Below are 24,720 nucleotides of genomic sequence, written 5' to 3' on the forward strand. Positions count from 1 at the left end.
CATACAAACATGCATGGAAACCAGTCATATAAGACTGCTGACAAAAAATGAGATCGCAGAGTTTTATATTTAAGTTCAAAAATTGATGTTTTATGCATTTTCTTAAACCGTTAGTAACGCCTTTGCCATTAACATACATTTTCGGACGGAAATATGGAAATCTGCGATCTGATTTTTTGTCAGCAATCTTATATCACTGGTTTGCAGATATTTACGGAAAAAATTGCTCATTCCTTGACAAAAAAATAAAAACAAGCTGTCAAAACTGTGAATCTGTGAGAGTGAAGCTTTGATGGCACATATTAAAGCTGCACTCTCACAGATTGAAGGTTTTGACAACTTTTTTATTTTTTGTCTTGGAACGAGCCAACTTTTGCGAAAATCCATGGAAACAAGTGATATAAGACTGCTGACAAAAATTTAGATCGCAGATTTTTGTATTTAGGTTCAAAAATTATTTTTTTGTGATTTTTTCTTAGTCCGTTAGTAACGGTTTAAGTCATAAAACATTAATTTTCGAACGGAAATATGAAAATCTGCGATCTAATTTTTTGTCAGCAATCTTATATTATTGGTTTGCAGATATTTACGCAAAATTATGCTCTTTCCAAGACAAAAATTAAAAAAAAGTTGTAAAAACGGTGTATCTGTGAGAGTGCAGCTTTAACATATTCCAAAATCTGCTTAACATAAAAACACAATAAGGCTATAAAGGAGTCAAGAAAGTCATGACTATAATATACATATAATAATGTACACCATATTTAATTTATTAGAATTGTGTCATTTATATATCATCCACCAATAATCAAAATGACATAATAATACAGTCGACGCCCGATGGCTCGAACTCCGTGTGACCGGCTAAAATACCTCGATCTCGGAAAATTCGAGCCAAGCGGGACAACTTACGTTCAGTGTAAAGAGATCGGTCCTTAACATTCAATTCGAGCCAGCGAGAAACTCGAGTCAAGCGAGTTCGAGCCAACGGGGTTCGACTGTATATTAATGATGTTAAAAGGACATTGTCACCATTGACACGAACACTTTGAATTTGACCCGATCTTTAGTTCATAACTTCATGTTTCCGTGAGCGTGTATTTCTGAGGCGGCCCCGGCTTTATCCATGAGGCTGCGGGTCTCCTCCGTGACGACCGGGTGTGGATCCAAGGAGGCCGCACAGAACCGGTCGTTCACCATCACACATGTAAGCTGGTCTATTAAGTTCCCCACGCTGCGGGACCGGTCACTGGAAAATGATTAAGAAGCATAACTTTATATACCAGGGGCGTATGCAGGATTCGACGTTAGAGGGGATTAACTTAGGGGCGTAAACTTTTGACCTGCGCCCCTCCCTCAGAACCGAAATTTATTTGTTTGGTATTGTTGATGGGGGGGGGGGGGGGTAGAAGTTCTCCTCTAATAATATTTAGCAATTATTAGTCCAAAATGATGCATTTTGCGGTGTATTTATTAAATGGGAGACAATTGTAGCGTAATGTACAGGGATACATAAGAAATGTCAAATTTATAATAAAAAGTATCTCTGAACGCTATTTGCTGTAACTAAAGCCTATTCGGCATTGCTGCTCATGGCAGTACAAAGATAAGTACTTCTTTAAAATGCTCAATGTTGTTATCTGTAGACCTTAAAGTTGAGCGAACCAGGTGTTCTGGCCTATATATATCCAATATTTCCGATAAGGTCAGCTGCCGACTTATGGCACTAAAGGGGTAATATTTTCCTGAAACACCATAGGGAAAAAATTGAAAATGGAACTACCATGTTGAGCTCTGAGGTGTATTTGGAGGGATTTATAGGTTCGGAACCGCCGACATTGTAGTTACTAAGTGATTGCTTTAGGCGGCTCAGTAAGCTATCTAGCACAGAAAGCATTGCATACTTTAGCTGATCTTCCTATTATTCTGGTATTATTGTTTAGCTTAGCCCTCGACTTTGATGCCATTTTGGGACATGTTTTTTTTTCATTTATCAAATTGATGTAACGCAAATGCGAAACGCTGGCTACGCCCCTAGATATCAGTATACTAATTATTTTTTTTAAAGGTTGATCGTTAATACATCATTATCCGATAATCAGTTATGTGCATTTTGGATGCTTCTCTTGACCCAAAAATTCGTTGGTATCATTTGAAAGGGGTTAATGATTGTAGAAAGAGAAACTTTTCGCCTTCGTCATCGATGTTAAAAGATCTATAACACTCCTGTGGAATTTTCTATCAAATCTACCAACCCCGTTGGTATTTATCTAATGATAGTTGCCCCTCCCTTAAGGGATACACCTAAGGGATACCATTGCCCGTGTCTTGGGAAGTCAATTGCCAGCTTTATTCCACAGAAGCACCGGACCTCGTTAAAGTTTTAAACTGTCTATACTTATATAATGCAATACTTTTTATTGAGCATTGGTGTGGGTTTGTACATTTCAATGAATTGTTTTGAAAATTTGTGCTCCTATCGTCAATTCGTAGAATGTTTTTTACACAAATTACATATCAATGTAACGAAATATTCTTCACATTTAAACAAAACCTTTTGTTATTCATCTGTACGTAGAATTACTTTTAGAAACAAAAGAAATGCCAGCTAATGCTGTATTCTAAATAGAGTTGAACTTCCATAAATATACCACATATCTTTTTTTGTGCATCGTGTCGTTGAAACTCATTGACTTAATTAAAGCATCAAAGGACGCCGTGAAACAGCATGAAGACCATATACTATATAATTTATTATCAATTGATTGTTTAGCAGGAAACAGAAATTCATGACACAACCACTCTATAACGAAAATATGTTTAATTACGTTTTAGGGCGCAATAACACAATGCTCCTATTTTGAGTAAATAAAGTAAACTTCCAAAATAACTCGTATGTTTTATTTTTAATTGCGATGGGAAAATGCTGTGAGTTTATTTAAAGCTGCACACTCACAGATGTACCAATTTTACAACTTTTTTATTTTTTGTCTTGGAAAGAGCATTTTTTTTGCGTAAATATCTGCAAACCAATGATATAAGTTTGCTGACAAAAAATCAGATCGTAGATTTTCATATTACCGTTCGAAAATTAATGTTTTAATCACACACCCCAGGGGAGGAACCAGAAATGGATGTTGGGGGGGGGGGAGTGGGGGGTAACTAAGGGGCGTAACCTTTGTGAAATGCACCCCACCCCCAGAACCGTAATTATATGGTTTTAAAGTGTTGACGGGGGGTGGGGGGGGAATGTTAAAGTGACACTTTTATTCAAATCAATACATAAACATGTATAACAAACATCAATTTTTACTGATGAACCTTTAACTACTTACTAAATAATGCATTTATGGAACATATTAATTACTGATAACAAGATTGTAACCGTGTATTTATTAGCAGAAAACGCAAAAACATTAAGTGATTGGTGAATGCTAAAATATTTACTATGGTCTACTATCGTCTCATAAGGTTGAAATGCCATGTTTTTTGCTCATTTCTTTCAAATTTAACACAGTATCCTTGATATTAAGAAACCATTGTTTTCGACATGTATTCATCCTTTTTGGTATATTCAAACAATATTAATAGTGATAAATCTAATTTGGGAGTAAGAGTGCATCTTCTAACAATTTCTAGTCCGAAATGGTGCACTTTGGGCGGTTTTAATTTCCCTTTTTTCTCCTTGAAATTAAAAGTAAGCTCGGACGATTTTAGAGGGGTGTGTGTGTGTGGGGGGGGGGGGCGCCGAATCCCCCCCCCCGATTCCGCAAGTGTAAACTTCGATTTGGCATATTTCAAGAGCTTCCAAAGTCACATAATTTGTTTAGTTATAAGGCACAATGAATGAAGATATAAAATGCTGAGTGATTATCACAGAAATTGTAATTTGTCCAATCTATATGTTAGAATATGTCACCTCTTTCTTTTTCAAATTTACATCTTATACCAGTAGTTTACATATTTAAGCTGCTAGAATGATCGAGTCTTCAAGGCTTAGTATTATTGTAATAAAAATGACATGTGTGTGCCTTCGGAATCAATAGTTTATTATGATAGTATCTTTCAATTAGCTCACCGTAAGGACTTAAAAACGCTACTGTTTTTTACATGGGTATAAAACCACCAAACATTCCAGATACTTTTCTTACAGGAAGAACTCCAGGGCAAACAGCATGGCGGCGGCCTCCCCCGGGATGTTGAGGGCCGTCAGTAGGACGAGGACGGTAATCAGGCTGGCTCCTGTCACCGAGGGGATGGCAAGAGCTGAGATCCATGTCAGCAGGCTGAAAATAAAGGTACATATATGTAAAGAGAATATGCCTGGTAGCAGATGGCTCCCTCCCTCCACCAGAAATGTTAGGGGAGGGGGGCAGTCTCCAGGCTCCAGTCACCGAGGGGATGGCAAGAGCGGAGATCGGCATGTCAGCAGGCTGAAAATAAAGGTACATATATGTAATGAGAATATGCCTGGTAGCAGGTGGCTCCCTCCTCCACCAGAGATGTTAAAGCTGCACTCTCACAGAATGAACGTTTTGACACTTTTTTTTTATTTATGTCTTGGAACGAGCCATTTTTTTTTTGCGAAAATGCATGTAAACTTGTCATATAAAATTGCTGACAAATAATTAGATCGCAGATTCTTATATTTTAGTTCAAATATTGATGTGTATGCATTTTTTTAAACCGTTAGTAACGCGTTTAGCCATAAAACATTAATTTTCGAACGAAAATATGAAAATCTGCTATCAGATATTTTGTCAGCAGTCTTTTATCACTGTTCTGCAGATATTTACGCAAAATATTGATCATTCCAGGACAAATGATAAAAAAGTTGTAAAAAACGGTAAATCTGTGACAGTACAGCTTTTAGGGGGCGGGGCGGCAAGAATGATAAGGAAAGTGAACAGGCAGGCTCCAGTCACCGAGGGGTCAGTCGGCTGAAAATACAGCCAATAATGGGAAAATATAAATATATATATCTAATAACTCGTGAAAATTATTTTTAAACTTGTGCTGCTTGTACTTGCAGTCTTGCTAATAAATGATCTCATGAAAAACTTCCCTCGTGATATCGTACATGCCTTTTTAAACCTGTACAATATACACATAATTTGGTTGACGTAGTGCACAAAAAGTAGCCCACACGTACCAGTACAAGGGGTTTCGAAACCAATCTCCTACACAGTGATCTCCCCTGACAAGCAAATAGATAACTGTACTGGCCCCAGCTACTTCAGCCTGTTAAGCTTAAACTTTCGAGACATTTGGGCCAGTAAGGGAAGTAACACTGTGAGTAGTTTATTTCGCAACCTCTCTAGATATTATCTACGTCATACATCACGAGAATTATGTCCACCCCGCTGACATCCCTGCCAAGCGTCTGTATGATGAAGACGCAGGAAGAAGCGATATAGAGGGCACTTCCGGAGCGGCCGATGGTGGCGGCAAGGGGCGCCACGAAACGCGATATTCGGCTGTCCACGCCGTTCTTTTCCTCCAGACATATGAAACTCTCTGGGAGAGCGATCATTCTAGAACGAAAAGGGGGGAGATTCAGAAACAAAAGGGGAAAAAATTAACTTAAAAGGGAAATTAAAGCGAAAAGGGGAAATTCTAGAACGAAAAGGGGAAATTCATAAACAAAAAGGGGAAATTAACACGAAAAGGGCAAATTTTAGAACGAAAAGGGGGAAATTCATAAACAAAAAGGGGGAAATTCAAAAACAAAAAGGGGGAATTAAAACGAGGAGGGGAAATCAAAACAAAAAAGGGGAATTAAAACAAAAAAATCTACAACGAAAAGGGGAAATTCTACAACGAAAATCTGAACAAGTGAGATAATGATTTGAAATACAGGCATTCATAGGCAACCACCAGAACAAACGTTCATGAACTAGATGATAATTGTTTGTGTCAGTGTAAGATCGTTATATATTTCTCAGAAAGAGCACAAATAGCTATATTTACCTTTGGTATTCACGAGGTGAAATATAATAATTATATTATTTATTCATATTACTTCGATTTTAAATCTTGTAAAAATATCGGGCATTTTTTATGATGCATCCTGCTGTGATATACAATATAATGCTAACTACGATGTAGGAAGAAGACTTTTTTAGCTTATAGAGAATATTTATTCCGGAAGAGCCCGAGTACTCACGTGCTTCCGGTTGCAAACACCATCATAATGGGTGGGACGATAGAGCCCAGGAAGCGGTAGGGATTCTGGCGGCGGACCAGGAAGAACATGAGCGGAATAAGGAGGAAAGACCACAGGATGAGGCCGCTTAGCACGCATGCGAAGTAGATTCCAAGCTTCTGAAATACGGTCTCCATATTGCTGGTGCCTGCAATCGTCTTGGCGATCAGGCTGGCCACGCCCACTGGCGTCGTCCTAGAGTGATATCGATGCTTTTCTTTTTATATCGGCATAGATTCTAATTTAGATTTTAGGTGTTGATCTAAACGTATGCAAATAACATCGGTCAATCGAACCCCGTTGGCTAGGACTCGCTTTGCTCGAACTCCCCGTTGGCTCGAACTTATTGTAAAGGACAGATCTCAAGCCTTCCAACTTTTCTCGATTTTTCCGAGGCTCGAGGTTCGCCGGTCCCTTTAATTCGAGTTCAAGGCAAAGGGTTTCGACTGTACAATATACTTTAATATTCATAGAATTTATGAATATTTTTTTTAAGTTGGCTGTTCAATGATGTACAAATAACAGGGCCATATATTATATAGTTTACTTGTTTCTATATAGCTTATACCCCAATACTAAAACAGTGATACTCTTATTTAAAATTAATACATAAACATTTATAACAAGCATAACTTTTGACTGATAAACCTTTAACTACTTACTAAATTATGGATTTATGGAAAATATTCATTACTGATAACAAGATTGGAACCGTGTATTTAAAGACAGAAAGCGCAAAAATATTAAATGATTGGTGAATGCTAAAATATTCATTGTGGTCTACAATAGTCTCATAAGGCAGTAGTGATGAAACGATTATCGAATAAAATCGATAAATCGTCGCTGACAATGCTTTGTCGGCGACAATCGATAGTGGTTACCTAAAATCGATGTCGCTAATGTTACTTCCGGTAACTACGTATTTTCTTGCTTTGTGGCTAAATTCGTAAATTTTTCTTTCCGGTAAATTCTCGTTGAGTTCATGTTAACAAGTGAGGTCACTCTCTTACACTAATGCGGTCATTCGGAAGTCCTCTGCCATTTTATCGAAAACAACCTCGGATGTATATGAACGGTTTATATACTCCGTTGATCGCATAGTAAGTTATTTTAGCAGTTAAACTTAATAACTTTACTCTTGGGATTCTTAATTATGTTTGCAATTATCCACTTCACTGGCAATCAATTTAAACTTAGATCAATCAATACAAGCTAAAACATACATCTGAGGTTGTTTTCGATAAAAATGGCCGAGTGAAATGCGGTGAATAAAAACACTTATGCTTAAAAACTAACAAACCCTCCCAAAATTACAAATTGTTTTTAATTGTTTATACATGATTATTTCATAAAACCTTCTTCAATAACCTGTCTCTAGAGCTAAGCTGTAGTGGGTCTGGTCTCATCTGCAATTACCGGGGATCCTGGCTCGATGTTTCTGTTTTTGAAACCTTTCTTGGTTTTGTTTGTAATTAACTTATGGAATTAAGATATTCTTAAGAAATGTTCAATATAACTGGTTATTGAATGTTAAGCTGGTTCACAAATGTTTAATATGCTTTTACATGGATAAAATGATAATATAACTTACTTGACATCATGCATCGTTGCATCATTTAAAAATTGATGTGCAATTATTAATTATGTGTTGTGTTTCAATGTCTTTTCGTTAAATTATTAAAGACTAACGAAAAAGGCTTGACTATAGCATCACCCGTGCTAATTCCAGGTTAAACCATTTAAATGATCATGATGATACTTTGTATAAACAATGTATTACTTACTTATATTATGCATTTCCGATTGTTGTCCGATAGTAAATCGAAATGCTTGGTCCGATTCGATTCGATTATTGATAGCAAATGGAGATCGATTTTCAAACACTATAAGGCAGACATACCGTGTTTTATGCTCTTTTCTTTCAAATTAAACACGGTATCCTTTAAAAGAACACTTGTTTTCGACATTTATTCATCCTTTTTTTAATATTAAAACAATCTTATTAATTGTGGTAAATCTAATTTGGTAGTAAGACTGCATCTTTAAGGGACCATTGAAGAGATCTAAATACTGCGATCAAAATCACACAAAAAATGACTATGCACGATTCGCATATTATAATCTCACATACCAAATTAGAACCCGAAGTATCTTGACAATGGTTTCAGTAGCGGACCGGAAAAAGGCTAGGAATGGCGCGCCTTGTTCCTCAAGGGCCGCCGCCGCGACTCCGAACGCTGAACACACGATAATCAAACCTGGAATTGGAGGGAAATAAAGAATCATATGTTGAAATAAAATCTTTTATCGGCGTCATCGTAAGACTGAGAGAAGGCTGATAGTTAGAGTTAAGGCTAGGAATGGAGCGCCTTGTTCCTCAAGGGCCGCCCCCGCCACCACAATCCCCAAACACACGATAATCAAACCTGCAATTGGAGGGAAACAAAAAAGTACATATTGAAATGAATCCTTTTTATCGGCGTCATCGTAAGACTGAGAGAAAGCTGATACTAAGTGAGAGTTTTGGCTACGAATGGAGCGCCTTGTTCCTCTAGGGCCGCCACCACGATCGTCAAACAAACGATGACTAATCCAGGAATTTGAGGGAAATAAAGACATACATATTAAATTGCAACATTTTATCAGCGTCAACTTATTGCTGAGGGCAAGGCTGAATACAAGAGTTCTGCTTCAACTACGGTCATGGTTATTATGTTGTTCTTTTTTTTGTTTGTTATACATTTGTAATATAGATTGCACAAATTCAAGAATTGAAATAGGCAGGGCTACAATTAATGATATGTGTATACGTTTGGTTGGTGTTTCTCGACGGACTCACGAAAAATACCCATGACCTAAAAGTTTTTTATGCGCTTCCGGTGGTCATACTTTTAATTTTTCGTTCTTCGGTACGAATTTAAGGGGGTTTGAAGCAAATAATAATAAATAATAACCTACCTACCTACCCACTGCTAAAATATGTTTATGAAAACGCCAACAAAACTATTCATTAACTGTGGCTCATAGAATGTAATTTGAGGGGTACCTCGTATCTCAGAGTGACGCAACCCGGAGTAATAATCGTTGCCATACGATGTACCGATGTTTGTGATTTGAAATATTGCGTTTTATTCTATGTCTATCTGGATTGATACTATTAAACTCTTAACTATACCCAGAATGTTTGTGGAATCAGCAGCCCCCACATACTTTCGTGTGACTTCACGAACCGTCTCTGTGACGTTTAACGCAAGGTCCCGCTGAATAACGTGAGATTCAAACTCGTACTTGGTCTGAGCCTGAAGAAAAGTGTAATTTTTTCGTTCGATGAAAATTATAAATTATAAGACAACAAACTATAAACATGTATGACTATAAACTATTTAATTGTGACCGGATAAATCGCGAAATATATGTGTTACAAATCATAAGTTTAATTCCCTAAAGAATCAAACACATTTTCTGTTGCATTAAATACAGTCGAACCCCGTTGACTCGATTTTCTCGAGCTGAATATAAAGGACCGATTTCTTTATACTAATGGTAAGCATTCCCGCTCGTCTCGAATTTCCCAAGGCTCGATGCATTTTTGACGGTTCCTGGAAGTTCAAGCCAACGGGGTTCGACTGTATATTGACGATCTTTTTAAGTACATTTTCTTGCAGTTTTTGGGCAGTCATAATTATTGGCATTTTTAGCAGAAAGATAAACAGCATGTTATGTAAGATAATCCGTGCCTTATTTTCTATTTATTTCATTCAAAAAAATCAGCTTACATTAATATCTGGCTGCAATTGTTACATTAAATTTATTACCTGCCGAAAACATGCTGCGACTAAATTATCAGGCACAATATTTCTGAAATGAGGAAGAAACGTTGTTGTTTTTTGTGTTAATCATACGTGTATATAGTAGTACTATATACATATGTATCGTTTGTGTTTTGTAAACGAATTTATTTTTTTCCGAAATTTAATTCAATATGACAAAATCTTTGGTAGACGGACCCAATGTTTTTAAACACATGAAATTAAATTCGTTATTTATTCCCATTTACAGTATTATATTTAAATGGGCATTAACCCCACTTTTTTCGCTCTTAATTACAATCATGCATTATCATTAACATGATGTATTTGTAAATAGCTTTAAGCATTTAATTTAATTCATGCTGCAAAATCCGTCGTTGGACGCTAATTTGCCTTTTAAAACCTTGCGCATTTAATCAGTCGAATTAATGCACCAGTCAATTGTAACCACGCCCCCTCAGGTCCGGTGGTATAGCGGGGAAAGCGGGGGAACGGGCCGTGTTTTTGCCTTCCAGGTGACCTCGCAGTGCCGAATGAATGCGGCGGTTTTGTTTTCGCGCCGAATATAGCGGGGAATGGGTCTTACCCAGAATGTCCCCGGGGTGCTGGGGCAGTTGGCGGGGTTTTTGTTTTCGCGCCGAAAATAGCGGGGAATGGGTCTTACCCAGGATATCCCCGGGGTGCTGGGGCATTTGGCGGGGATTTAACCAGCAGTTTGTCCCCGCAGGACGGGGATTTTACTCGGGATTGGCTGGACCGAAAGTCAAAGTCCCCGCTATTCGCCGGACCTGGGGGCGCGGTTACAATTGACTGGTGCATAAATCATGGTTACCACTCTAACTGTACCTGAGGAGATCAGCGAATATGTCTTCCGTTTTCATGACGTCACCTTCAAACTTGAGGTCTTCGTCCACCTCTACACCCTCTCCTGTCAAGTGGTAAAGAGAAAACACGTCACAAGCTTGTGGAATACGTCTAATATATAGACTATAGGGTTTAAAATCAATACATTCACATTTATAACAAACGTCAATTGTGTCTGATAAACCTTTAAAAACATACAAAATAATGCATTTATGGGAAAAAATGATTACAGATAACAAAATTGTAACGGTGTTTTTAATAGCAGAAAACGCAAAAATATTAAATGATAGGTGAATGCTAAAATATTTACTGTGGTCTACTATCGTCTCATAAGGTAGAAATAACGTGTTTTATGCTCATTTCTTTCAAATTAAACTCGGTACCCTTCATAAGAACCATTGTTTTCTACATGTATTCATCGTTTTTGGAATATTAAAACAATACTATTAATTTTGGAAAATCTTATTTGGGAGTAAGAGTGCATCTTTAACAATTATTACCGTGACGAAGGTATCATGTTAAGTTTTACTGTTAATACACTGACATCAACTCTCAACGTTTGCTGAAGCAGCCGCTGCAGAACGAAATCTTGTTCGAATGTTTAATACATATCACATCGTTATTTTCATAGAATAAATTTGCATGTAAGAAGGCGCTCCAACGCACACGTGTTGTTTTCACAAGTGGGAGACGCCATCGTCAGTGAAAACCCGGTCTGACGGTGAGGCAACGGTATGGCTGAAGCAGCACCTTTTCAGATCTCACTAATTTCTTTTCACTTGACTCTGACGAGAGCCCGTTTCCTGGTTAGAAACTATGACTAGTGTCAACAATACTATCCGATCAAAATGTGTCTCTGGGTGGACTCGTACCCGCGGGTTTGGGCGGGGATGGTGGGGGCTATTAAGAATCGTCCCTAACTGAGATTTTTTAAATAGCCGAATTTCTGTAGAATTTATCTTATGCTTTTAATTTAAGACGGACTCCCAATAAAATCCCACCTGCTTTGACTAGGAGGCAAACGGCCGTGCCTTTGACCGTTCCGATAAAACCATGATGCAACCCAGAGCGATGTCATACACCGTCCCGTTAGGGCGTGTGTCAATCCGGGCTGTTCCTATATAAAGGCCACATTTACCACAATAGAGATCAGTTCAACTATGGCATCGCAAGGGCTCTGGCCTTACAAGGCCCCGTATTTTAACGGCGCTCATGAGTGTAACTCACCCTTTCGGCTTCTAAATTCCTCTTAAATCTGCATGGGTATGTTGTGGTCAAAATCAGCCAATAGGCGCGGGCAAGGTCAAATGCAGCCAATAGGCCCGGGCAGGGTCAAATGCAGCCAAAAGGTGCGGGAAAGGTCAAATGCAGCCTATAGGTGCGGTAACGGTCACATGCAGCCAATAGGTGAGGTAAATATCAAAAGCAGCCATTTGACACGGGCAAAGTCAAAGGCAGCCAATAGGCGCGGGCAAGGTCAAATACAGCCAATAGGTGCGGGCAAGGTAAAAAGCAGCCATTAAGAACGGGCTGTGTCGAATGCAGCCAATAGGCGTGGGCAAGGTCAAATGCAGCCAATAGGGGCGGGCAATGTCAAAAGCAGCCATTAGACACGGGCAAGGTCAAAGGCAGCCAATAGGCGCGGGCAAGGTCAAATGCAGCCAATAGGCACGGGCAAGGTCAAACACAGCCAATAGGCGCGGGCAAGGTCAATTGCAGCCATAGGCCCGGGCAAGGTCAAATGCAGCCAATACGCCCGGACAAGGTCAAATGCAGTCACTAGGCCCGGGCAAGCCTTAAGAGATCTCAACATCTAATTATCCTACACAAGATTAAAAACAAAAACCTACCTGGTTTGACAATGAGACAGATGGCCGTTCCTATGACCGTTCCGAGGAGATTCTGGACCATGATGTAACCCAGGGCGATACCGCTCACCTTGCCGTTAGACCGCGGGTCCATCCGGGCTGTCCCTGTATAATGGGGTAAGACAGGTTTATTTTTGGACAGAAAAACAATAACAGTCATTGTTGGTTGTAACAGTTAAATTGTTAAACACAAGAAAATAGTCAAATTTTGTTAAAAAAATTGTTGTCAAAATCTTATATGAACGTAAAAATGTATAGTTGCTTTTGGCGTATTATTTTTTTTTCGGAATGGCAAATACTTCAAAGGCTTGTGTTTTTCTTTTTTGCTCCAATATGTTTGATTCTTTTTTGCTCCAATATATTTGAGGTACCGGATATGACGCTGCAGATGACAAGCGGGACGATCATCATCTTCAACATCCGGATGTACAGTTCCCCAGGCATCCCTGAAATACACGTGCAGAAATTTGGTGACAAGAGGCCCGCAAGAGGATATCACTATTCGTTTTGATTTTTTTCAGTCGATCAAATGGCATAACTTGAAAAAAATCATTTAACTCGCAGTAACGGATCTTGGCTTTATATGTGAATAGCTTCACTTGTAACACGCGTACTAAATTTGATATAAATATGTTTAACATTTCTTTAGGTTGGGCAAAGTTTGAAGTGCTTGTATAACTTTTTCAGGCAATACTGGACCATAACTCAACAATGCTAAAGCCAGAGTTACCGGTCTTTCTACACTTTTGCATATTTTCATTGATAAATCGTGTGCAAAGTTCCCAGTTAATTTCTCAAACGTGATTTAAATATGAAAAGTTTTTGTGTATTTTTTTTACCGTTCGGAGCTCCTCGGCCATTTTTCTCGAAAACAACCTCGGATGTATTTGGACGGTTTACATACCCATATTTATGTATGTTTAAGTCCGATGCCAGTAGTTTGCGTAGTAATTTAATTTTGCAGTTAAACTTAATGACTAGTAATCTTAATTATGTTTGCAATAATACACTTCACTGGCAATCAATTTAAACTTATATCAACAATTATAAGCTAAACTACTACATTTAATTAATAATATAATTCAAAATTTTACTAACTACTTCTACTGATGTACCGGCATACACCCGAGGTTGTTTTCGATAAAAATGGCCGAGGAGGGTTTTTTTTACAAGGCGACTGCGCGGTCAACAACACCAAGTGTATGGTTATTTACTTCGAAAAGTGAATATACTTGTGCACATACCATTATATTGGTCACATTCCCAGGGGACGCCTATGTTGGTTTGTTATACTTTCAAACAGTATTGTACTAAATTTCAACTTAATGTATTGCTTTTAATATGTTTCGTAATTCAACCAAGACCGTAGCATTATAACAGTGCTTAACTCCATTCTCGTTCACCAGAGTGAAGATTCCATGTTTAAATTTATCACGATCGAACCTCTGATGAATGAGAATGATTAAACCAAGGACAAATATACTTTAAAATATATATATAAACCCCTCAGGCACATCTTTCTAAAGCACGGAAAAACTGGCCTAGATTTGCAATGAAATGTTTATAAATATTGAAAAACACTCGTCTCTGGAGATTTCAAGAGACGTTTCAAGGATGTTTCGAAGATAAACTTGTATCGTTTCGTTTCATATCTATATATATCACTCTAAATACACTAACAATCGTTGAATGGTAAATCCAGAGATGCTGACAGATCGTAAAAAAAGTACATATTTTATTCATCCATCATGAAGTTAAGTACTACCAGTAGTTATACTAACTAGGTGGTCCAGCAGTTATACTTACTAGGTGGACAGGTCACTAGTAACGCATAGGTTATTCACAGTATTATTATCAATGTCAAAAGAAAGCAATATTTAAAGGTATTTTTTTCTCATGCACTCGCATTATTTCATATACTTTTAGTATCAAACTAAACTATTTTCATTCCAATTACTGTAACAATAATTGGATGTACAAATAAAATTTAACTTAATGTAACAAACACTCAAAGCACTAAATTTAATACCAGGCGCGTTTGCGTACGAGTACGCTGCTGAAGCCACATGATTCTAACAAAATAAAAATGAAAAAAAAAATCAGTATCCGTACTTGACTACATGATCCATAAACTATCCATTTTCTAGTACTCCATGCAGCATGCTAGCTCATAGTCATCTACACGTACTTTGCCATGAAGCACGCTAGCTCATGTTCTTCTACACGCACTGTGCCATGCATTATGCTAGCTCATAGTCATATACACGTACACGTACTGTGTCATGCAGTATGCTAGTTCATAATCATCTACACGTACTGTGCCATGAAGCACGCTAGCTCATAGTCATCTACACGTACTGTGCCATAAAGCACGCTAGCTCATGTTCTTCTACACGCACTGTGCCATGCATTATGCTAGCTCATAGTCATATACACGTACACGTACTGTGTCATGCAGCGCGCTAGCTCATAGTCATCTACACACACACGCACGCACGCACGCACGCACGCACGCACACACACACACACACACACACACTGTGCCATGCAGTACGCTAGCTCATAGTCATCTACACGCACTTTGTCATGCAGCGCGCTAGCTCATAGTCATCTACACACACTGTGCCATGCAGTACGCTAGCTCAGTCATCTACACGTACTGTGCCATGCAGCGCGCTAGCTCATAGTCATCTACACACACCGTGCCATGCAGTACGCTAACTCATAGTCATCTACACCTACTGTGTCATGCAGCAAGCTATTTCAGTCATTTACACACACTGTGTCATGCAATACGCCAGCTCATAGTCATCTACACGCACTGTGTCATGCAGTACGCTAGCTCATAGTCATCTACACACACTGTGCCATTTAGTACGCTAGCTCATAGTCATCTACACGCACTGTGTCATGCAGCGATCTAGCTCATAGTCATCTACACACACTGTATCAGGCAGTACGCTAGGTCATAGTCATCTACACACACTGTGCCATTTAGTACGTTAGCTCATAGTCATCTACACACACTGTACACGTACTGAACCATGCAGTATGGAAGTATATAGTTATCTACACACACTGTACCATGCAGTACGCTCGCTCATAGTCATCTTCATGTACTGTGCCATGCAATACGCTAGCTCAGTTATCTACACATACTGTGCCATGCAGTATGGTAGCTCATAGTCATCTACATGCACTGTGCCATGCAATACGCTAGCTCATAGTCATCTACACGCACTGTGTCATACAGTATGGGAGCTCATAGTCATCTACACGTACTGTGTCATGCAGTATGCTCGGTCATAGTCATCTTCACGTACTGTGTCATGCAGTATGCTAGCTCATAGTCATCTACACGTACTGTGCCATGCAGTATGCTAGCTTATAGTCATCTTCACGTAATGATCCATGCAGAATGCTAGCTAATAGTCATTTACAGGCATTGTGCCATGCACTATAATGGCCCATAGTCATCTACAAGTACTGTACCATGCACTATAATAGCTCATAGTCATCTACAAGTAATGTGCCATGCACTATAATAGCTCACTGTCATCTAAACGTACTATGTCATGCACTATTATAGCTCATAGTCATCTACACGTACTATACCATGCACTATAATAACTCATAGTCATATACACGTACTGTACCATGCACTATAATAACTCATAGTCATATACACGTACTGTACCATGCACTATAATAGCTCATAGTCATATACACGTACTGTACCATGCACTATAACAGCTCATAGTCATATACACGTACTGTACCATGCACTATAATAGTTCATAGTCATATACACGTACTGTACCATGCACTATAATAGCTCATAGTCATCTACACGTACTGTACCATGCACTATAATAGCTCATAGTCATCTACACGTACTGTACCATGCACTATAATAGCTCATAGTCATCTACACGTACTGTGCCATGCACTGTAATAGCTCAAATTCATTATTTCTCGTAGTATCCATGTTATGGCAAAGAAATTTGACTCAGTCTTTGGACTGAAACGGTGTATTAAGGTTGGTGCAAAACATGTTTCTGGTTAAATCAATGTTATATTGTTGATCTCATATATATATGGTGGTATTTACTGCCTTAAAATAACTATATAACGTTTGAAAATTGTTCTATGCTGACCACTTAATTTGCGCGATAATTATTTAGATATCTAGTTAATATTCGCTAGGTGTTCGCGAATAAAGCTTGATAATTACCGCGGAATTAGGTCGTTAACATGGCAGTAATATGTCACCCTAGTTTGGCTTTAATGATCAAAACAAAAAGCATATGAATTGTGTACAGTTGAAAAAAGGCCTTCATTAATCGTCTTTTCTAATCAATAGCTACATATACGTGGTCACAGATTACACAGTAAAAAAGCGCCAAAAATCACTCGTATGTTTATATGTACACAAATCATATTCTTTTCAGTTTTGATCAGTAACATTCAAAGGCGTTAAACATTAGAATGCATTCAAATTGCATCAGCCCATAATGTGGTCCTATAAGGTATTGTATTACCAAATATTGTTTAAAAACAACGATTTCGGACAAAAGCCTGCATCAAATAAGTCAATTGTATAAAACTGCTTAATTATTTCGATTGGTCAAAGTTAGCCGATATGTTTATTGATTGGTCAATATCTATATATAATATAATTAAATGCCCGTTTTTCATTCAAACGGTGTTTGTTTTCCCTCAATCCATACTTGTTTGACTTCCCTGTACATAATGTAACTTTGACCTTGGACAATTACATAAATATAATTGATAGTTTCAAGATAGGCGCATGTCCAAAATCGTTGTTTCATTGTCGGTATTTGATCATAAAAAGACTTTGATATTTAAAGATGCACTCTTACTTCCAAATAAAATTTACCACAATTAATACACTGATGTTTTAATTTACCGAAAAAGATGAATACATATCGAATGTTTCTTATGAAGGATACCGTGTTTAATTTGAAAGAAATGTGCAGAAAACACGGCATTTCTACCTTATGATATGTTAGTTGATCACTGAAATTCCTTGAGCACTCGCCATTCATTTAATATTTGTGCGTTTTCAGCTATTAAATACACGGTTACAATCTTGCTATCAGTAATTAATATTTTCCATTAATGCATTATTTAGTAGACCTGTACATTGCAGTAAAAGGGTTATCACTCAAAATTTGTTATATGTATGTGTATGTATTGATTTTAAATATGAGCGTAAATTTAATTTCAGCCTCAACACTGAGTCAAATTGCTGTAAAGGCAATACATTACTAAAAATATTTTCATCTCCATGGCAACAACATTATCCCAATGCAAAATTTAAATAACTCACCTATCCACATAAGGGTGCTAGCGGAGGGTCCAGTGGGCTCTACCAAGAGCCCAATCAGGAACCCACACCCGACCCCAACCAACGTTAACGTAACTAGCAAGTTCTGACGCACTAGCCCCAGGCATTTCGCACGAAACGATCGAGAATCCATCTTACGCTCAACATCCATATTTGAATCATTGTCTAGTTTATGACTTGCACAGCCATCCACCGTGAAAACATTTGATATACGCTCTTTATTATCCATGCTAAGGATGAACGCGCGTTTTCCTTCTTTTGGTGTTGGTTATATTATTGCAAACTCATTATTTGTAGCCGGATACGATTTGTAGTACCGTTCTGTTATTAATACAAGTACCAGAAGGTTGTTATACGCGCAATATGTAGGCTATTCAAAACGGAAACATCCTTAGTTCTGATAACCTGTAGGCAGAAATGTTCCGTTGCTACGTTTGAATGCACTATCTGAAAAATTTCAAGTGCATAATTATACGTGCTTTTTGTTTTGAATGAATGCTGTCTTGTGAGTGAGTGCTATCTACTTTAAATTATATAGGCCGACTTTGATGTGGATTAAGAGAGAGAGAGAGAGAGAGAGAGAGAGAGAGAGAGAATTGAAGGTTTGAAAAAAAAACAGTATATACTGTTTTAAATACAACATAAATATACTGTTTTAACTTAATTGCGTTCAAGTGGAAATGTCGAGGTTTGAAGTGAAAATGTTCTTACTTCTAAGTGACATTCAGGGGCGGACCCAGGATTTGACGATGGAGGGGCGCCCTTTAGATGCACATTCGGAGGCAAGCGCCCCCTTCCACAGGGACCGCCAAGATATGCTGTTAACATATCGGGGTGGGGGCTTATTTAGTCCTAAAGCTGCACTCTCACACATTGACTGTTTTGACAACTCTTTTTGGTCTTGGAATACGCCATTTTTTGCGTAAATGTCTGGTCACTGGTGATACGAGACTTCTGACCACAGATCTGCAGAGGGGCTGTATTCATAAAACTTCTTAAGTTATGTCCTAACTTAAGCAACTTTCCTAATTTTAGCATCTCTTAAGTCATATGAAAAAAAAGAATTTCCAAAATAAATCATCATTGACCTTATTGAAAAAAACAACATACTTTAATGTTAAAAACACTCATACATTTCTTTTTAATTGACTATGAAGACATTAAGATATCAACTTAAGTTAGGAAACGACTTAAGACGCTTAATGAATACGGCCCAGATCGCAGTCTTCATATTCATGTGCGAAATCTACTGCTTTATGGCTAAGAGCGTTTCTAACGCTTTAAGATAAATGCGTTTTTTCGGCAGTTTTCCAAACAATTGAGATCTATTCTATTCTGAGTTACCTTAAAAGAATGAGTTGAAGACATTGATGCCCAAATCAACTGATTCTGAGATAAAATTAAAAGATAAGTAAAAACTGTCAATCTGTGTGAGTGCATGCAGCTTTAAACAGTGTATTTTGGTGTACCATGTCATTAAGAACAATTAAGGGGTGTTTGATGGGACGAGGACAGCTCCTCTTTTAAACCTGCTAGTGGCAAATAATGATGAGTAGATATAACAATTCCTGTTTCACCCATTGATGCACATGTACATACATAAAGGTAATTCAAATATTCTCTGGAGATCCTTAAAAAAACACAAATAATTTATAAGCTGTCGGTTTATTTTGAAATTATTCATTTAAAAACATAAATAAAGGGAAAAAGGAATCCACCTTTCTCCGTTGCTGCATCCAGGATTTGGATAAATTCGGTCTCGCAAAATTATTTATAAATATTTCACAGTCAGTTATCAGAATGCGGAATGCCAAATTACTGTTTTCTAAAATTCCCCTCTGCCATCTCCGCTCCACTGTCATGTTCTTGCAGAAACCGTTGCCACTTTCCGTCCTCTCTGTTCGTATCTGTAGCCTCGCCCCTACTGTCGGTTTCTCGTAGTCACCGTTGTCATTTTGGTCCTCAATTTCCGTGTCTGTATCACCGTCTCTACTGTCGTTTAATTGTATTTAAAACTGCCATTCCCGTCATCAATTTCCGTATCTATATCTCCGTACCCACTGTTGGAGTTGGCGTTCTCGTCACTTTTGTCCTCTCCATCACGCTCTCTTTTTTCTAATCACCGTTGTCATTTCCGTCGTCACTTTCCTTAAATGTAGCTCCGTCTCTACCGTCGTTTTCTTCAAATCACCAATATTTTCTGTCCTCACGTTCTGTATCTGAAGTTACGTCCCACTTGTTTACCCGTAATCACCGTGGTCATTTCCGTCCTCACATTCCGTATATGCAGCTTCGTCAACACTGTCAAGTCCTTGTACTCACCGTTCCGTTGCTGCCCTCACTTTCCGTTTCTGTATCTCCGCCTTTCTGTCGTTTTCTTGTAATCATCGTTGCTTTTTCCATCCTCACTGCCTGTATCTTGACCATCGTTGTAATCCGTTTTATCACCTCCACCTCGCCGTCGTTGTGTCCCATGTCTGCCTGTGCCTGTATTGTCATCCCCGTCCATGTTGTCGCTGTATGTGTCTCAGCCGTCTATATCATGTGCGTCTGTGTTGTCATCTCGATACGTTTCCACCGTCGTACTGTGTCTCAATTGTCATTCGCCCGTCATTTTCTTTACTCGTATTGTCATCTCGATCCGTCTACACCGTCGTACTCCGTTTCCGTTACATTCAGTCATTTTCTGTGTTTGTGTTTTCGTCTCCGCCCTTTCACCGTCAATGCTCCGCTTTTATACCCCGTTTTTGTGCCAGTGTTCTCTTCTTCGTTTTTACCGTCGTTGAATGTGATCGTATTGTCATCTCCATCCCCACAGTCGATTTCTGTGTATGACTTGTATCCACCATCGTTTTCTGGGTCTGTGTTGTCATCTCCCATTGTCATTGACTTTGTGTTGTCATCTCCGTCCAAACTGTCGATTTCTGTGTACGTGTTGTCGCCTCGTCGTTTTCTGAGTCTTTGTTGTCATCTCCCATTGTCGTTTTCTGTCTCTGATTGTCATCTCCTATTGTCTTTGTCTGTGGTGTCATCTCCCACTGTCATTTTCTGTGTCTGTGTTGTCATCTCCCACTGTCAGTTTTTGTGTTGTCATCTCCCAATGTCGTTTTCTGTGTCTGTGCGGTCATCTCTCATTGTCATTTTCTGTGCCTGTGTTTTCATCTCCCACAGTCATTTTCTGTGCCTCTGTTGTCATCTCTCATTGTCATTTTCTGTGTCTGTGTTGTCATCTCCCACTGTCATTTTATGTGCCTATGTTGTCAACTCTCATTGTCATTTTATGTGTCTGTGTTGTGATCTTTCACTGTCATTTTCTGTGCATGTGTTTTCATCTCCCACTGTCATTTTCTGTGTCTGTGGTGTCATCTCTCACTGTCATTTTATGTGCCTGTATTGTCATCTCTCACAGACATTTTTTGTGCCTGTGTTGTCATCTCCCACTGTCATTTTCTGTGCCTGTGTTGTCATCTCCAACTGTCATTTTCTGTGCCTGTGTTGTCATCTCCAACTGTCATTTTCTGTGCCTGTGTTGTCATCTCCTACTGTCATTTTCTGTGCCTGTGTTGTCATCTCCAACTGTCATTTTCTGTGCCTGTGTTGTCATCTCCCACTGTCATTTTCTGTGCCTGTGTTGTCATCTCCAACTGTCATTTTCTGTGCCTGTGTTGTCATCTCCCACTGTCGTTTTATGTCCCTGTATTGTCATCTCCAACTGTCATTTTATGTGCCTGTGTTGTCATCTCCCACTGTTGTTTTATGTCCCTGTATTGTCATCTCCAACTGTCATTTTATGTGCCTGTGTTGTCATCTCCCACTGTCGTTTTATGTCCCTGTGTTGTCATCTCCCACTGTCGTTTTATGTGCCTGTGTTGTCATCTCCCACTGTCGTTTTATGTCCCTGTGTTGTCATCTCCCACTGTCATTTTATGTCCCTGTGTTGCCATCTCCCACTGTCATTTTATGTCCCTGTGTTGTCATCTCCCACTGTCATTTTATGTCCCTGTGTACAGTGTTGTCATCTCTCTTCATTCTTTGTGTCTGTGTTGTCATCTCCCACTGCCATTCTTTGTGTCTGTGTTGTCATCTCTCTTTGTCATTCTTTGTGTCTGTGTTGTCATCTCTCACTCTCATTTTCTGTTTTGTCATATCTCACTGCCATTCTTTGTGTCTGTGTTGTCATCTCTCACTCTCATTTTCTGTTTTGTCATATCTGACTGCCATTCTTTGTGTCTGTGTTGTCATCTCTCACTCTCATTTTCTATGTTGTCATGTATCTCACTGCCATTCTCTGGTCAAAGCCTTTTTTTTGGACGGAGAATGCTTCCAAACAAAATTGGCTGTGAACCTTGACCTATTGAAACTGAACACGTTGATGGTGGCAAACTAGTTCTATCATGTGATTCCTACCGCTGAAGTTTCACTATCCCAAGTCGAACCAGTCTTGAGCTATATTATAGAAAAACGGTTTTAATAACACATTTTTCAATGACCATGACCTTATACATTCAGATTCGGAAAAAAGTGGTCAAGTAAACCTTAAAGCTGAATATTAAGGATCCATTGTACAACTGTTCCTGAGCTGTTGTGCGAAATATGTTTTACAAATATTCAAATAATATATAACAACCTACCAATACAGTTTCATAGTTCATAGATCATACCCTTCTGACCCCGAAACCAATAGGGGTTATTTACTGGTCAAGTTAAACACATTTGTGAAGTTTCATGGTCCTATTGGTTATTGTGTGGAAATTAAATCCAGAACATTGTTCGCTGTGAGAATGAAATTTGACCCTAAAAGGATCTGGGTCATCTACCATCCAAGGGCAACCGAAAAGTGTTTTGTTTGTCCCAGTACAGTTTGAATTTGTTATACCTTGCCTACTTGTTACCTCTCCCTCTGCTTTTTAAAGGGCTTGGGACCTTCAAGCTCACGTGCAGCTTTGTTTAGTGGCAGCACAGAAGACCTGTCTGTCCAGCTGTCTGTCTGCAAGCTTGGCAGCATTAAAAGGCTTTACAGGAAAGGAGTAAGAAATCTTAAGGTAGAGAAGGTTAGAATAATTGATCAAATAAGAAGAAAAATAATAGTTTTTTGTGTAAAGCCTCAGCCAAAATTGATCACCATTTTTGCAACTTTATGTATTTTTGCAATATTGTGTATTTTCATTTAGAGACATTTTGAAATGATATTTCGAGGTGTTTCAAATATTTTGTGTTGAAATTTTTTCTTGATATCATTATGCAGCTGAAAACAAAAAACATGGCATTTAATAAAACAATACATATCCATCTGCAAACAGATTTAACAAATATATTTAACAAAATAGTGAAAAAGATGTCCAACAATAAACTTGATTTTTTTTGTCTATTTGAAGCATATACATGTACATGTACAGGCAAACACTTTTTTTAATCCCGAATTTCTATGCTTATTTTTAAGGAAAATTGTTCACATGTTTTATTTTGCAAACCTTATAAATGCCAAAGTAATACTGCCATAATCATTAAGTTTGCAAATGGACATGTATTATAATTACAATATTTTTTTTGATATTTGTTTTTTTTATACTTTTTTTGGTGAAGCAATGCTTCTTTTTTAATGTTTTTTTTTCTGCTACAGTACACTATATTTCTCTAAAATACAATGAGCTACTCTACACTTAACCATTCCAACCAGCAAGTCTCTCTGCCACACCACATCACATTATATCACATTCCCGGCCTGGGCCCATGTGAGTTTGTTTTGTGTTCACCAAGCCGGACAAGTGGGTTTTCACCGGGTACTCCGGTTTTCCCCACATCACAAGACATTTTTGCGTAACATCGTGCCAAAGACAGTGATTAATATAATGTTGTAAGAACTTGTTTCAAATCTACAAAGAATACTTGAAGGTTTAAGGGGAGGGGCTGGGTGCGCCCGCTATTGAATCTTACAGAAATTTGGCTGCGGAAGCTTACTTCCATACTTATTTCGTACAGTAACATCAAGCCCCGGGTAACATGTGAATACATGTATTCGTTTTATGTATTGACCAGGTCTTGGCCACGACTTACTAGCTCGTCTTATTCACGACTTACTTACTGTAGTATGTGGTCTACATTTGTGTTTAATTTATACCAGTATATTCCACGGTCTTTTTTACAGAAGTAGGTTAAACTTAGCAGGCATATACTCGTATTAATGTATTTCTCTACTAAATATAACACTATTAAATATGGACTGCATTGATGCATAATCTAAACTAAGTTAGAAAACAATCAAAATTTGGTCCGTTTCATAGACCACGACACTCATTTGACTGAACAAAACACATTACACAAAACACATTAACACCGCGACCTTAGGAGTGGTTTATCTAAATGTATCCAAACAATTTACAAGTACTTTCCGCCAAAATTGGAAACGTATCTATCGTTGTAACTCATGATATTTCGCAAAATATTCAAACTTTTTGAGAGCTAATCAACAAGTGACGTCGACGTTAAGTCCATACGCCGCGACGTCACGTTCCGTAAGTTTGCGCGTAATGTTATACAAATACAATTCATGACACTCCGGGGCGGCGAATGGTCGCCATATGATTCTTGAGACTGGCCTAAGGA

General features: G+C 38.4%; 1 protein-coding gene across 1 annotated transcript; it reads right to left on the reverse strand.

Moving 5' to 3' along the window:
* Positions 1-733: 733 nt before the first annotated feature.
* On the reverse strand, positions 734-18,525 carry LOC128232194 (excitatory amino acid transporter-like). Its single transcript, XM_052945605.1, has 11 exons — positions 18,100-18,525; positions 13,118-13,192; positions 12,729-12,851; positions 10,861-10,942; positions 10,021-10,063; positions 9,381-9,504; positions 8,337-8,463; positions 6,167-6,400; positions 5,340-5,534; positions 4,152-4,286; positions 734-1,249 (listed from the first exon to the last, which is right to left on the reverse strand). The coding sequence occupies exons 1-11, from the start codon at positions 18,344-18,346 to the stop codon at positions 1,072-1,074; spliced, it is 1,563 nt and encodes a 520-aa protein (XP_052801565.1). The 5' UTR covers positions 18,347-18,525; the 3' UTR covers positions 734-1,071.
* Between the last annotated feature and the right edge of the window lie 6,195 nt (positions 18,526-24,720).

Source organism: Mya arenaria, chromosome 4, assembly GCF_026914265.1.
Source record: "Mya arenaria isolate MELC-2E11 chromosome 4, ASM2691426v1".
In the NCBI taxonomy this organism is placed as follows: Eukaryota; Metazoa; Mollusca; class Bivalvia; order Myida; family Myidae; genus Mya; species Mya arenaria.